At 42.1% G+C, this 16,003-nt stretch overlaps 2 protein-coding genes across 2 annotated transcripts; one reads left to right on the top strand and one right to left on the bottom strand.

Annotated features, from left to right (window-relative positions):
- Nucleotides 1-52: 52 nt before the first annotated feature.
- On the top strand, nucleotides 53-8,656 carry tpp1 (tripeptidyl peptidase I). Its single transcript, XM_012826840.3, has 13 exons — nucleotides 53-148; nucleotides 439-510; nucleotides 1,108-1,247; nucleotides 1,529-1,679; nucleotides 4,111-4,232; nucleotides 4,601-4,779; nucleotides 5,412-5,610; nucleotides 6,021-6,209; nucleotides 6,393-6,465; nucleotides 6,710-6,830; nucleotides 6,968-7,126; nucleotides 7,262-7,387; nucleotides 7,827-8,656. The coding sequence occupies exons 1-13, from the start codon at nucleotides 138-140 to the stop codon at nucleotides 7,962-7,964; spliced, it is 1,680 nt and encodes a 559-aa protein (XP_012682294.2). The 5' UTR covers nucleotides 53-137; the 3' UTR covers nucleotides 7,965-8,656.
- A 784-nt stretch (nucleotides 8,657-9,440) lies between these two features.
- yy1a (YY1 transcription factor a) lies at nucleotides 9,441-15,775 on the bottom strand. The gene is made up of 5 exons (XM_012826841.3): nucleotides 15,020-15,775; nucleotides 12,392-12,554; nucleotides 12,062-12,122; nucleotides 10,926-11,084; nucleotides 9,441-10,555 (listed from the first exon to the last, which is right to left on the bottom strand). Exons 1-5 carry the CDS (start codon nucleotides 15,522-15,524, stop codon nucleotides 10,373-10,375), a joined length of 1,071 nt encoding a protein of 356 aa, XP_012682295.1. The 5' UTR covers nucleotides 15,525-15,775; the 3' UTR covers nucleotides 9,441-10,372.
- Between the last annotated feature and the right edge of the window lie 228 nt (nucleotides 15,776-16,003).

The raw sequence follows: 16,003 nt of genomic DNA, 5'->3' as shown, positions 1-16,003 counted from the left end.
TTCATTTCTCAACTTGCTCCAACGGCCCTCAGCTGACTTGTCACATGACCAATCACATGACCTTATAACGATCGTCAAAATTAACCTCATGTTGTATAGCTTGACATTGCACTCCGGGCAACGTTAGTACCATAACAATGTGGCTGTTGTGAGTATCGTTAAAGTTAAGATGATAATGTCTGTGCAATGTATTATTGTTTGTGTGTCATTTCGTGGAGTACATTAGTACTAATGCGGTGAATCTCTGCCTTCTTTATTGTTATCTACGGGAAGTTGCAAACAAATAGGAAAAAAGCTTGTTCATGTCTTGACTTTTGCAGATTTATTTCTCGACTCCTTTATCGATTATCTAAAGAAGGAAAACGGCTAGTTTCCTTCGTGTGATCGGATCGATTCGAAAAGTACTTGTAAACAATAGCTGCTGTTGTCTGCTTTTAGGTCACTCACCTACGGACTGGTATGTGTATCCCTTGTTTGGGGAAGGCCCCTGGAGGCTGATCAAGATACATCGTAAGTTGATCCTTCAACTTAAAACGTGTTGTGCAAGGACTACCTACTGTATGGATAGTGTCTATGCAATGTTTCCTATATGATTGTTTTTTAATACGTTTTTGCCTTGACTCCACCAGAATATAACATTAACCTCAAATCAAATTTGGACGTAATGGCCTAATCCCCTGCAGGGTAGGGGGTAGGTCTACCCCTGCTCGACACTGTTCTGTCGGCTGTCCCCCCTTGGACAACTCTCTTGCTACTTTTAACTCGTGTTCTGTGCTAATTTGTCCTGGGAGACCAGCTCAGACCAGAACTGCCTAGCTGGTCAAGCTGAATAAGAAAAGCTCAGGAATGTAACTAGCACAACAAATTAGGTCTGGTGCTTTTTGTTTTTGTCGAGACCAGTATGGCCCATAGTCAAATCCAGAACTGTTGTGTTCTCACAGCAAAAAAAAAACAGTGCTGCCCTATGAAACCTATGAAAAAACTAGCCTCAACTACAGCTACTAAACCGGTTCCAAACACGTACTGCATATTTCATTAAACAGCAGGGCTGATCCTAGCGCTGCTTCTCTCTCTCGCTCACACTCACTCTCTCATTGCTTTCCATAGTGTCCCTGAGGAGTGGATTCTTGTTGGCAGAGCAGACCCTGCTGAAGAGGTGGAGCTGACGTTTGCCCTGAGGCAGCAGAATGTGGATCAGATGAAAGTTCTGCTGAGCAGGTTATCGGACCCTGACTCTGCAGTATATGGTATTACTTCCCCTAAAGCTTACTCTCTTTCTCCTCTCTCTCTCATTCTTCTTCTCTCTCCCACTTCCTGTTCTCTGTCTTTGTCCTGTTTCTGTTGCTCACTGTGTCTGTGATCCTTTAACTACCCATCCCCCCGCCCTCTCACACACACACACACACATACACTCCCTGTCTTCGCCTGACTTGCACAGTCACACACTTTTTCTACTTCCTTATCATCTCGTGTGCTTTCTCATGGTTCTTGATTTTTGTTTTCATGCTTGCTCTCTCTTTCTCCGTAGGGAAGTTCTTGGATTTGGCAGACGTGGCTCAACTGGTCCAGCCAGATAGGCTCACTCAGAAGGTGGTGAGCAGCTGGCTGCTGAGGCACGGGGTGTGGGACTGTCGGACGGTCATCACCCAGGACTTTCTGCAGTGTGCCATGACTGTTGAGTAAGGGAGATCATTATATTTCCATGAGACAGCTCCACACCATGTTTTGTTTGTTTCTACATCTCAGTTTTTGAGCCCTTCCTTCAAGAGAGTTCACTTCTACCTCCTTTTTGCAGAAGCTAGAGTGTTTTCAGAAGTTGTATTAATCTTTTGTCTATGGAAACACTACTGTTGCTGCAAATTATATTAATATATTTGACTATGTATTGATAAGCTTGCTTTTATAGCACCTGACAAGTCAGCGTCAATGCACTTAATGTATAATACCTCATTCCAACTCATTGAAAACCGTTTCCTGGGCGTTTATTTGCTGTTATGGTGTTGTGTGGGAATGGACACTAAATGCTAAAGTCGAATCGTTTATCTATCCCCTGGTGACCAATAATCCTCCAGTGGTTATTGTGGCCTATCAGAGCCCTTGCCCCACTGATATCTCATTTTCTTCTCTCAGGATTGTTTAGTGTCTGTGTGCCTTTTATTGGTTAGCTGATTTTGAGAAATGAAACTGCTTACTATGAAACTTTTAAATAACCTTAAACGGTTCCATTCTCATGAAATAATAGCTAGTTATTTAGCCGACATTACATCTTCTCTTCGACTTGTTACATTATAATAAGAAAAGGTAAAAACCCTAAGTGTGCATCTGCTTGGCGCCCAAGTACATAAGTTCATAGTGTTACGTGCCAGCTCACGACACGAAACAAGAAGGGGAGGCCACACAGAATTTAGGATATTTATAGTAATAATATTATATTTATTAATGATTTTACAAGTTTATATAGTTATCTAATAATTATAGCAAACGTGTGGTGAAGATCAGTGTTGTGAAGAGAAACAAAAGATGTACTGTAAAGTCAATTAACTGGTAATATAAACAAACTACGATAAGACAAAGACAACGACAATCCCAAATCCAATTCACTATCCAAATCCAACGATAACCAAAATCCAACGACCAATCCAACGCTCTCCCGACTTCCATCTGAGCAGGGCTTTTGTAGCCCAACTAATCATGGGTTACACCTGGTTCCAATTCACCTGTTGTAAAGACAGATAGCGAACAGGCATGCAAATATCATGGGGCGGGGCCTAGACCCGCCAGGGTCGTAACATCCCCCCCCTTATGACAGAAGCCCACCTAAGTGGGATTCTGCACCATCCAAAACCCCCATTTACCTAAACCATCCTATTCACCTATTCACCTATTCACTCATATGCTCCCCATTCATCCAGCTCACCTATTCACCTATTCACCTTTTCACTCACATGCTCACCATTCATCCAGCTCACCAGTCACACAACCTATTTTCCCCTCAGCAATCCCGGCGGGCCTGGAAAAGCAGTCTAAGAGGGACAGGGGAGGAGACCGGAGAGGAGATAAAATAGTTAGGCAGGCAAGCAATAACACCACACAACTTATCCCCACATCTGGAGCGTGGGACAACGCATTAGTCCCTGCCAAATGGACCTCTTTCCTATGAGCGTCTAGGGGTATGATTCTCGCTTTGGGTGCGAGAGGTCCCGGGTTCAGATCCCGGACGAGACCCCACGTGTTACGTGCCAGCTCACGACACGAAACAAGAAGGGGAGGCCACGCAGAATTTAGGATATTTATAGTAATAATAATATATTTATTAATGATTTTACAAGTTTATATAGTTATCTAATAATTATAGCAAACGTGTGGTGAAGATCAGTGTTGTGAAGAGAAACAAAAGATGTACTGTAAAGTCAATTAACTGGTAATATAAACAAACGACGATAATCCAAAGACAAAGACAACGACAACGACAATCCCAAATCCAATTCACTATCCAAAGCCAACGATAACCAAAATCCAACGACCAATCCAACGCTCTCCCGACTTCCATCTGAGCAGGGCTTTTGTAGCCCAACCAATCATGGGTTACACCTGGTTCCAATTCACCTGTTGTAAAGACAGATAGCGAACAGGCATGCAAATATCATGGGGCGGGGCCTAGACCCGCCAGGGTCGTAACAATAGATAATTACAGGTTACCTCACATGTTTTCAATTCTCGCTGAGGTTCGTGCTAGCAGCATCCCGTTAGATACAGTCAGGTGGGATTACACAACACCTGTTACTTTATTGTTATGGAAGACTTGAGTGTGGATGAAAAACTGTTATCTATCATGTTGTTTTTACCTCATGCATTAATGGGATTTGAATGTGAGAGGGGTACATGTGTATGAAGAGTAACAAAATTGGCTTTAATTCCTGAGTACATAAATGTATAACGCCACGTCTTCAGCAAGCTTAAAACAGTGTAAAATCATGTGAACTGCACACATTACAGAGAAAGAAAGAGGGAAGTAATGCATCTAGCTGGTGAAACGCAGTGCATTGGCACACTATTCACATAACACCTTTTATTTTTACCTCAATCTGATAAATATCCTTCTCATTACAGAATTGCAGAGACTTTACTTCCGGGCAGCAGGTTCCATCGTTACAGCAGAGAGGACCAATTCCTGTTGAGATCAGAGTTCCAGTACTCTGTCCATGAGGATGTGTCTGAGCACCTGGACTTTGGTGCGTCCCCAAACTGTTTTTAAACACGTCTGCATTTTAGCTGGATTCATTTTGTTATGTTATGATGGACAAATGATGGACCTTTGTTTGGTTAAAAGAGGGCCTCTGAAATCATTCATTTACATATTTAATTATGTTTTGATGGTCAGATATTTGGAAGTACTATTGCATAGAGCACAGTGTTGGCATTATAGCTCCTTTATTTCAACATGTTTCATGTGTTATATAAAACATATTAGAAAGAACGGTGGGTTTCAAACAAAGACCACCATTTCTACACTGTGCAATCAGCCATAAGAGGTGGATAGCAAACCCTTTCAGTCTGTTCCTTACGTCCCAAGCGCTTAACTGAACCTTTCCTCCTCCAGTGGGCGGGCTTCACCGCTTCCCACCCAGAAAGCAGGAGGTGGGTAAATCCTGGAGTAAGAAGAGGAGAGTAGCAGCGAGGTACCACCTCGGAGTGACCCCCGCTGTCATTAGAGCTCGCTACAACCTGAGTGCCTCCGATGTGGGCTCCGCAGCCAATAACAGTCAGGCTTGTGCACAGGTATGAAGCCAGGCACTATGTGGTCAGACGTTTGTTTTTGAATCATTACAGATTTTGTTGCAGACTGTTAATCACGGGAAATGCTAGGTTAATGTTTAGATAAATCACAATTATTAAGTTATTTCTTGGTTGTTATTAGTTGTTACCATGGATTTAGATGCTACTACCCACTTATTGCTGTGATTCTGTCTACTTACTACGGATATGTAAAGTAAAGTGCTAAAGAGAGCTACTAGAAGTGCTAGTTTAGCTGCTGAATGCATTAGTATTTACATTGAAATCTCATGTTGGCTACTTATGCAAGCTTTCATTTATGTTGATTGTCCAGCACGTGTTGTGGTTATGTCTGTGAACATTATGGAGGATTATTTCCTGGACATACTTGCCTCAGGCTTTCAGATAAAGTTGAAGCATGCCTTTGGTTGGTTTAATGAATGTGTGTCTTGGTTTATGGTTGATTTATCGAAGTTGCAAGACCTCTGATTTGAACATAGCTAAAAAAAGAGAACCACAAAGGGTCTCCACATTTCCTAAATAGGTTAGATATGTCTTTAGTGAAAAAAATGGAATTAGAAGCAAACATTCTGACATGATGTTTTTTTTTTCTTTTCTCCCTTTTCTTACTCTAATAGTTTCTGGAGCAGTTCTACCACCCTGCGGACCTGGCGGAGTTCATGAGCATGTTTGGGGCAGGGTTCCAACACCACTCCGCAGTGGACCGTGTTGTGGGGACCCAGGGGGTTGGCAAGGCTGGTCTGGAGGCCAGTCTGGACATCGAGTACATCATGAGCACAGGGGCCAATATCTCTACGTGGCTCTTCACCAATCCAGGTATGCAGTAGTTACAGCTGATGGTAGTTGGGGAAATGATCATTTTTATGCATAGTGTATTGGTGTTCTTTGTTCTGTGTTGGTAGAGAACAATGTTCTCTTGTCTGGAGAATTAGGATAATTCAATATGACCTTTGTACAACCTTTAAAGATCTCACTGCAGTCACATTTTAACGATTTCTGGATTGGTAATTGCATTACTCCTAAATTGAACAGTAGGGCATTTTCTCTTTTTTTTTTTAAATTAAAAACTAACAGGTTTAAAAATACAGGCCTCACAATATGAACTCAGTTTAACAAAAGTCAATATACCTTTCATTACTGAGATTACATTTTTTGATCAATACTTCGTATGTCCACCTTTTATTTTTGATGGCTAGGTCCCTTAAATGTTTTCCTCCTCTTTTCAGGCCGGCATGAGTCCCAGGAGCCCTTCCTCCAGTGGATGGTACTCCTCAGCAACCTGACCTCGATTCCCTGGGTCCATACCATCAGCTACGGAGATGATGAGGACAGCCTGTCCAATGCCTACATGCAGCGCATCAACAATGAGTTCATGAAGGCTGGACTTCGGGGCATATCTATGCTTTTTGCATCAGGTGAATTCTGAGTTCCATTTCAATAAACCTTTTTAATGTTTAAAAAAAACAAAAAAAAAACATATAGATATTTTTAAAGGAAACTCATGAAATGACAAATTGATATTCCGTCAATTTAGAATGAGACAAACCACCTTGTTTGGAAAGTATGGGATCCATCGTTGCTTTGTGTATTTTGTTCAGGTGACAGTGGAGCTGGATGCAGGCACCTGACTAAGGCTGAGAATTCTTTCAGGCCTAGTTTTCCTGCCTCAAGGTGAGCACTAAAAGCGTTCCATTCCAGATTTTTAGATGTTATTCATAGCTACAGATAGCTTAAATGTGTGACAAAGTATGTTGTACAACTATGTACAATTCCACAAATGCCAATGTTAGTAGTTAAGGGCCATACAGAAATCTCACCTTGAAGCGTGAAAAACATTGACCGTTCAAATATTCACACCATACCGGGTCGTAACTATTGTTTAACTCCTCAACCTTCTCCACCGTCACCTTCTCAGTCCCTATGTGACCACTGTGGGAGGAACCTCATTCAAGAACCCCTTCAAGGTCACCCATGAGATCGTAGACTACATCAGTGGAGGCGGCTTCAGTAACGTGTTTGACATGCCAGAATACCAGGTAACTCTTCAGTTCGTTGGCAGTTTTTATGATTAGTGTGATGACTCTTTTGTTTTTGATAATCCAAAATTTTCTAAATGAGTTTTTTTTTTTTTATTATATATAATAGATCTTACACCTTGGTTTTCTGTTTGTAGGCCAGTGCTGTAAACTCCTATTTGAAAAGCATGAAGACTCTTCCTCCTACGACGTACTTTAACACCAGTGGACGAGCCTATCCTGACATTGCTGCTCTCTCAGACAACTACTGGATCGTCTCCAACCGAGTGCCCATTCCATGGGTGTCTGGAACTTCGGTAACGAAGAGCTATATATATCTTGTCTTTATCTGTCTCTGTGCCTCTCCTCTTCTCTCTCTCTCTCTCTTTCTCTCTCTCTCTCTTTCTCTCTTTTGCTCTCTCTTAACGTCTTGTTATCCCTCCTGCCCCTAGGCCTCTACGCCAGTTGTTGGGGGAATGCTGTCACTTATTAATGATCAGCGCTTCTTGAAAGGCCTTGCCCCTCTCGGCTTCCTCAACCCACGCTTGTACAAGCTGCAGGGAAGCGGCCTTTTTGATGTGAGTGGCTCAAGCTAGCTGCACTTAGATGATCAAGAAGTCAACTGCAATTGGAAGCACAGCAGTGGGACTTGGCATAATATGTGATTGGTCTTCTTGGTACAAAGCCTCATATTGCTCATTTATTTTATTAGTTTGTTTAACAGTTTTTTTTATTATATGAATCAACAATGTTGGTAAAATGTGTCCCAGGTTCATATCCATGACACAGTCTTTTTGTCTAGAAATGACACAGAATATGGGTGGCACTACATTCTTGTTTTTTTTTTTTTTTTTTTTTTGTAATGGTTTCAAATGTATACTTAAACAATAACAGAGGTGAATCTGAATACGTTATGTTTTTAACAATAACATGATGTAGTATTTAGATATGTCAGACTTTCTCATCTATGAGAAATGTGTCATACTTATTGATTAATGATCGATTTTCTTCGTATAGGTGACTGAGGGATGCCACATGAGCTGCTGGGACGAGAAGGTGAGTGGGCAGGGCTTCTGTGCTGCTCCGTCGTGGGACCCCGTCACAGGCTGGGGAACCCCCAACTACCCTGCCCTGCTGGCTTTACTGCTGGATTAACTGAACCCACCTACCCCCCCACCCCGAGAGCTCCATCTAACCCCCCACTGTGCCCCCTGCCAACTGCTTCATCGTTGGACCAGTCCACTGATGGATGAAGTCTGACTCGCTGCCTGAAACACCATCTCCAGTTCCCCTCTGAACGAAAAGCACTGACTCAAATATTATCTGTGGTTTTACCAGCTCTGTGGATACACGGCTACAGCAATAGCAACATACTGCATAAACTAGGTATCAAAGAAATCCATTCAGAACATTATCTCAGGTTCCAAAATGATCAATTCTATGAATTAAATTGCGGTCTTGCACTAATTAGTATCCAGTAATATGAATTTCATCCAGGTTTTGAGAAGGACTAGCGTATGCATGCACCTTCACACAGGTTTGTGAAGTTTTCTTTTCTTTTTTTTTAAACTAAGACTACTGATGTCTCCTACCCCAAAAATGTCTTCAATGCGTGCAATCATGTTCATCACTATCATTCTTTGGCATTTTATATTTAAGGTCAAATGACCAGAATATCATCTCAAGAGAGCAGGTTCAAATGCATTGTATTGTGTTCATAAAATAATACTGTTAAATCACCAGCAACTTATGTTCTTGGTCTTTGAAGGGATGTGATATCTCAAGTGTTCTTGGTTGTCAGATTTTTCTGCTGCATAATGATGAAAGGCAATGATTTTATCTTGAAATGTGTTTTGTCTTCATTGTGTTGGACTGAAATTGATGAATTTACCTGTTTATTATTGTTACTTCCAATAATGCAACAGGCCTAGGTTGCCACGGTCCTCCCCAACGTGATGCCATACAAGCACATTTTCTCTTCGCCATCTCTCTGATGACCACATCATGCCATTTTAATCTGTTTACTAAATTGCGTCTCTTGGTATAGCTGCATCCAAAGCAATGGGATAGTTACCTAAAGCTGGTGCCTGTGAACACTGTTCTCCACTATTTTACCTCACCTAGTAGAATATCTAATTCCATCTACCCACTGTTTGTCTCCTCACTCTAGAGTAGACCATCTCCATCAGGAGGTGCGACTGCCGCCTGTCCATCTCAACCTTTAAAACCGGCTCTGCTTCCCACCCAACTATCATTTTTAGTGTCCCTCTGAACACTGCTTATGATGCATCACACACAAACACAGTCCCAGCCTTACTTACCTGTAACTTTACTAATGAGCATCCCTGCTGCCAACCTCCCACTTAACCCTAGAACAACCTTTAGAGAACATCACCCTCACCATGTTGCAAGGCTGGTCGTTTGAAGGATGGCTCCTCACGCCACCTCTTCTTTATCCACCAAATGTATGCACAGATGTGGACGTCCTTCTTGGGAGTGTATGAATAGATTTATCGGGCTGCCTCGATTTGGTTTGCGTCACCTTCCTTTCCTTCCAAGGACATTTCTCAAGCAAGTCTCTTACTACAACCATCTCTACTCTACCCAACAAACATATCTGAGTGACTCAAGTTAGGGACCATTGTTTTATTATTACTGGTCACCATTGTACAGGGGGATGTTTATATCAACAAGGGTTAATCAAGTTGTACAATACATTCTGACTATGCAAAAACAGACACCCCAGATTGTTGTCAGGTGGGTTCCTAGTAAAGAAAAAAAAATATGAGGATTTTCAGTGATGTTAACAGCAGATGCAAAGAAGTTGTGTCCATCAGGATAACTTAAAACAGATAAAATGGTTTTAATAGGTTTAACACTATTTCACATTTCTATTATCTACATGATTCAGAAATCAACTGTGCGCTGCAATTATACAAAAGGAAACCTGAAAGGACACCCCCCACAAATTATATATATATATGATAACAACATTAACAATAATAATAACAATAATAATTTCCTTTTCACAGGAAAAAACAGAACCGCAAGAACTGCAAATTCTTCTAAAAATCCTAAATCTCTGGGGATCACGCACACACACACACACACACACGCACGCACATAACATGACTACATATAAGGTCAAAAATAAGTGTACAATATGCACACTTTAAAACAAATAGTTTTGATTTTTAAAAAAGCAATTCATTTTTTTCCTCAGATAGTTTGCACAAAAGAATAAACTGCACACGAGCGTGGACTTCTCTTTGGGTGCTGCAGTGGCAAGAGCGCGACTGTAGACGCAGGTCCCGGAGTTTCACATCTTCACAAGAAGAAACTTTCAAAACCAGGTAGTTCGTTAAAAAGGGGGGAAAAAAGTGACACTTTCCTCTTTCTTCACTTTTCTCTGGAGGAGGTGAGGGGCTGGGTAAGTCATCTGCAGTGATTAGTATTCTCACCTCCGTGCTTATCAAAAAGTCTGTCATGGTGTTCTCACGTAGGTTTTTTTTTTTTTTAGAAACCATATACAAAGGGTCCGTTTTCTAAGACACACACTGGGCTCACTGGTTGTTTTTGGCTTTTGCGTGTGTTAAGATGTGTGACTTCAGGTTAGTGGACTGGGCAAACTTCTTGTTGCAGCCGTCGAAGGGGCAAACGTAGGGCCGGTCTCCAGTGTGGATACGCACGTGTGTGCGGAGGTTAAAGTCAAGAGAGAACCGTTTTCCACAGCCTTCGAACGTGCACTGAAGAGGGGGTGGGGGGTGCAGGAGGATGGGTAAAAGGAACAATCATTAGCAATCTATAAGCTTACACACACACTGAAACAAGCATATGTAGTAACATACAGGTCAACTAAATATGTATTCATCGCAAAGTACAAGAACAGAGAGCATATCCATCTTAAAATAACACATCTACATCTGCAAGTACAAATATTGCCGTGTTGATGGAAATTGTCAACTAAAATCCTATCTAAATATTCGTGACCATTGATTCCAAGGCATTTGTCCCCCTGGGGCCCTGTGTGAGTTATGCAGATAGACCTGCATAGGTAGACCGGTTTCCTTTTCGGTCAGTGGGACTCTGGATGAGTTGTGCACGTAGTGGACTCACCTGGAAAGGCTTCTCCCCAGTATGAACGAGCTGGTGCCGCTTCAGTTTGGAGCTCTCCACAAAGGCCTTGCCACACTCCGCACACACATGCACCCGGGGCCCGTGGGTGTGTAAGTGCTTTCGCATGGCCGAGTTATCCCTGAACATTTTGGTACAGCCCTGGGAAGAAGAAGCAAGGTGGGTCACTTAAAAATCAGCACCAACACTGTCCAAAGTTCCTGGAAAAAAGTTACTCGAAAGGGCCACCTGGTGGCAAACGAATAGTATGGCAATAATAGAATAAGTGGAATAGCAAAACTATCTATGCAGGTGTAGAATGGAATACAGTGAAGAGTTTTTATTTTTATTGAAACGCCAAAAGAATTGTTTAGGCTTATGGTTATGCCTGTTTAGCCAGGATGGCACAACACATAATGGCAAAAACATTGTCAACACACAATGGTAAAAGTCAACGGTGAAATGAATTACCTAACTAAAGTCACCCTTAACTCAATGCATCAGAGTGGATCAGTGTGTAAACTCTGCTGCTAAAGGTCAAAATAATCAGACTCAGACAACTTTATTCTGTCAGTTGAAAAATGCCTAAAGCAGTGGTTCCCAAACGTTTCATGGCAGGTCACCCTTTGACAAATGGGAATAAATTGTTTTCGGAAGTTGGAATTTCCAAGTTGGAAGTTTCAAAAGGATCACCCCCTGAGGTTGGAATTCCAACTCGGAAAGTCGTGCATCAACTTTATTGGCACTTATGTCTTATTGTGTCTCATTAAATATTGGTGCTGTCCAACTTCTATCTGTGGACATGTTGCTAGAGTGTTTGTATGCGCAAAATACTGCGTAATGCCAACATCTGGTAACAACAACAATTGCATTCGTTTTCTGACTTGTTACTGGAACGCAGTCAACTCAGGTGTGACGTCTCAGAGTTCCAACTGCCGAAGTAAATGGAACGCTCCATAACTCCATGTCCCCCCTTGAGGGCCCGCCCCACACTTTGGAAACCACTGGCCTAAAGGAATACTGTTGGACAGAAGGAGAAGTATGTCTGAATACTAATGGGCCAGTGTTGATCTCCTGATAGCATCCTTTTCACTGAGTACTTTGGGTGACATTTTACACGTCCTCAGTAAGACACTCACTTTGTGTGGACACGCTATTGTCCTGGGCGCGTCGTCTTCCTTAATTTTCCGTGGCTTCATCCTGTGCCAAAATACAAATGAAAAAAGTTCAAACACACATTTCATTAAATGGTATTGACCTTTTTTAATAATAATTTTCTTCAGTTTTAGCCATTAGAAATTGTGGTGGATAGAAATAAATTCTAACAGTGATCTGTCCAGTGAATTGTAAACACAGCAAGCCTTGCACAGACGTTTACAAAACAAACTGAATGGTGACCACAAAAGCTGACATTAAACCAAAACCTGCTCGGCTGCTGCTCCTGCTGCTGCTGCTTGTGTGATGCTTACCTAGCGAACTCTGCCAGCTGTTTGGGATCCGACAGGTCGATCCCAGGGATTCCCCCAGGAGGGAGCTTCTTCCCCGTCATGTACTCCGAGTAGTCTGGTGGGGAGTTCTCCCCAATGATCTGCTCCTCAATCACAGTCTCATTGTCAATGTCCTTCTTGTCATCTGTGATCAAAGGGGGTGGGGGAGACACAAAAGCCTGGTTAAACACGGACGAACACAGCCAGTGTTGTCATGTTTAGTCGCGCATGTTAATCTTGGGGATAACAGTATTTATTGGGGGAAATTGTTCTGGGCTGGGGGAGATTCAAGAGAACACAAGGCCCTATCAATGTGTGCTTCAATGTGTTCAGATGTGTGCTTTGAACAATTAACAGTCAGCATCTCTGATTAATACAATCACTGCACTGAATAAGGTCAATCACGGTGACAAGGACAGAGTGCTGTATAGAATCAATCCAAAGCACAGAACATGCCTGAAAGTAAGCTGTCAACTGACAAGTTAAATCAAAATGATATATGTATATTTTTGACTTTGAAAATATATTATATTCCCAAATTACGTCAAAGAATAGATTCATTTATGTCAAACTACAATAGTGCTAGTAAAAGTGTTAATTTTCATGTGATGTCGTCAATTAACAATCTGGGTATAGTCATCAAAAAAACAAACATTGAAATGATCAGACATTTGACATACAGTGAAACATTTGGTTATCTAGATAAAAAAACAAAACTGCTGTCTATCTTTACAGGCCATTTCAAAGAACTTTCTGTCAAACACAACTGTTTACACTTAAACAGACAATGTCTGTCAACACTACCTAAAGGTGCTGCAGTGAAACCCTGTGACAGTTAGAGGACCCAGATCAAAAACAAATGCTGCAAATAAATCAACTTTGTTGTAAACAACACAACATCAATAACCATGGCAGTTATCCTTTATATCCCTTGTTAAATGTCCAATGCCCATGACATTTAAAGTAAACATGCTGTCCTTTAAACAGCATAAAGGCAACCATTTATTTGCCCATACCCTATTGCCCAAAATTAACAAAAGACTGAGGTCAATGGTGATGTAAAAATGGTGTTCACTCTGTCTCTCGGAATTAAGCCTACAGCTTGTTCTTAAATCAATTCCATTTTCAGATCATGAGGAGCAAGGAGGGGAACTCGTCAGCATGTTATAAAGCAGTAATTGTTGTGTAATTAAGTCATTTCAACGAATATGGGATCACAATTAGTGTTCTTGTGTAACGAAACCCCAAAAAAGCCTATTTACAAGATATGAACTATTGGGTTTTTAGTTGAACTGTCTATTCCCTATACCGTCAGAAAGGAAATGTGTCGCGTTACACAGCGTCTTGAGCATACGAGAAACGGATGAAATGGAGCAGTGTACCAGCTGGCAACCACGTACAACAGGTCAAGTTTGTTTTGTCCTGGTGCTTCACGAAGTCAACTAAACTTGTGAGAGCCACTGTCATTACGCATATCCCATACACTAGTTTAACAGTTTTAAAACGGTTACGATACCGTTAGGAGTATTCCACAGAAGTACTCTCCGAGTGTTGCAGCTTTGGTTGCAGTTTCTGAGTAAATTGCAACTGAGGTCAAGCTCCACCTACCTATTTACATTCTGCTGTTAAGCACACCTAAATGTTAGTCTGATTCCCCCGAGTTCAAGTTCATGCTAACGCTAAATAACAATCTAAACAAGGCTGCAGGGTTTATTCCATATTCCAACGCGTTAAACGAAGCTAAGAATGCGGTTTACCCATAGAAAACAGACGTACTTGCGAATTTTAACTACGCCTCCTGATTTTGGCTTGCAAGTGCCGTTGGCTAGCTAGGTCGCTAGCATATTTATTAGCTTGTTCGGGGCAAATAGGTGCATTCGCAACTTCAACAAAATGCAAGGACCGTCACATGTTGATCCTGCTATTGCCATTTTATTTGTCATTACACCAAGCCTACGAGCTAAGATAACACGCTACAGTCTGTCCTTAAGCGAGACCTAGCTTGTTGGCTAAATAGCGGATGAACGCTAACATATGTTCGTGACATTTTAACATGGGTCCCGAACGGGTTTTAACCAATTAAGCTGAGAACGAAATGTAACTTTAAATGTTTAATGGGTGGACGAAACGTTGTTCCCCACTATAGTCCTAAACAGATTCCACGGTGTTCTCAAATGTGAGAGTAGCTAATCTGCTCTGGTATACGACGTCCCTCCCCTTGTTACATGAGTGGTTCAGCAATGAATCTCGCTGCTATGACAAACTGCGCCATTGCGGCCTACTCCCCGAGCCAGCAGTGGTCTACTGCCTCCCGCTCTGGCCGCCATCTTCCCCGGCCGCATCAACGCCATTTTTTCGGGCCGCCATACTGGTCTGGGGGAATATGGCGGCGCCCATCAACGCTTAAAAACATGGCTTCCCTTCAAAACAAAAACATTTCAATCCGGACTGCATTCAGAGAAGAATTGCGGCCCTAATAATTACCCTAGTGTTGGCATATCTTACAAACAGTATGCCGTTCAAAAGGACAACGCCCGCACACGGCCCTCTTTGAAAGCACAGAGAACAATGCAATGATAGAAGACACTTGTTTCAGTCACTTGAACTCACCTGACGCCCACATCGTAACGGAAAATTCTCCTTCCAGAGTCTTTATTTGAACCTGTTTCTGTTCCCATTTTCTACTGCTTGCTTCAGCTGCAGTCAAGTAACTCTTTTTACCAGCTTTCTTGCCGCCTCCCCCCTTCTTCATCCGGCCCACAGAGCTTTTCCCTGCAACAGTCACCAGGGTCTGCTCGATATATTCCTCTTCAGCAGCAGGGACTGGAACTGGTATAAGAATTTGGTCCTCGTAATCATCGTCCGCCCGTAGATCTGAGTCGTCCCCACCAACTACCTCCTCCCGGGTCTGAACTAATATCACCTCTTGATGGTGATGGACATGATTCGGATCATCAGAGTCTAGTGGCTGCAAAGCAATCATAGGCTGGTCTTCGTCGTCTTCTCCGACCACAGTAGTCTCTATCGTTTCCACTTCAATTTCGTGCAATTCAACTATTTCTGCAGGCATCTCGGAACCGTCGGTCTCGATATACAATGTGTCTCCCGATGCCATGTTGGAAATATTCTATTGCTCTCACCTACACCAACGTGTCTGTTCTTTCCCCCTCTCCTATTCCTTGGCTACCGTTCCTGTTCTTCGGCAATACAAACTCAACTCTCCCCGTCCGTCCCACACGAACTCCCGTCGACACTATGGCCTGTTTACATATTCTCGCGAGAATGTTTAGGCGCACACAGCCGAGCGTGAGAAAATGCTCAATCTTAGGTCAGTTCATTCGTCACTAATCTGTATTAGAAAACGCTCACATGAAAGTAGGCACAACTGATCCTGGACCCGCAGTAGATCATAATACGAGGGACTTCGTAAATAAATAATAAAGCTTTATTTATTACAGACTGTTATAAAGATGTTTTCGTGTTTCTTGCCTTCTTATTGAATTGAAAGTCGTGTTCATGTATGCAATTGCAAATTTTTGATTAATGGCTTTTTTGACTAGGCTATACTTGTGTAATGCATTTTATTTCAATAAA

The sequence above is a fragment of the Clupea harengus genome, chromosome 14 (assembly GCF_900700415.2).
Source record: "Clupea harengus chromosome 14, Ch_v2.0.2, whole genome shotgun sequence".
Taxonomy (NCBI): domain Eukaryota; kingdom Metazoa; phylum Chordata; class Actinopteri; order Clupeiformes; family Clupeidae; genus Clupea; species Clupea harengus.
Note: the sequence above shows the minus strand (reverse complement) of the source record. Positions and strands in the feature narration are given on the sequence as shown.

Coding starts and splice junctions, on each gene's coding strand:
- tpp1 (XM_012826840.3), top strand. Junction 4,780..5,411: donor ACAGTCAGGCTTGTGCACAG/GTATGAAGCCAG, acceptor TTACTCTAATAG/TTTCTGGAGCAGTTCTACCA. Junction 7,127..7,261: donor CATGGGTGTCTGGAACTTCG/GTAACGAAGAGC, acceptor TCCTGCCCCTAG/GCCTCTACGCCAGTTGTTGG.
- yy1a (XM_012826841.3), bottom strand. CDS start 15,524: ATGGCATCGGGAGACACATTGTATATCGAGACCGACGGTTCCGAGATG. Junction 12,555..15,019: donor CGTTACGATGTGGGCGTCAG/GTGAGTTCAAGT, acceptor CTTTGATCACAG/ATGACAAGAAGGACATTGAC. Junction 11,085..12,061: donor CAATAGCGTGTCCACACAAA/GTGAGTGTCTTA, acceptor TCTTCTTCCCAG/GGCTGTACCAAAATGTTCAG.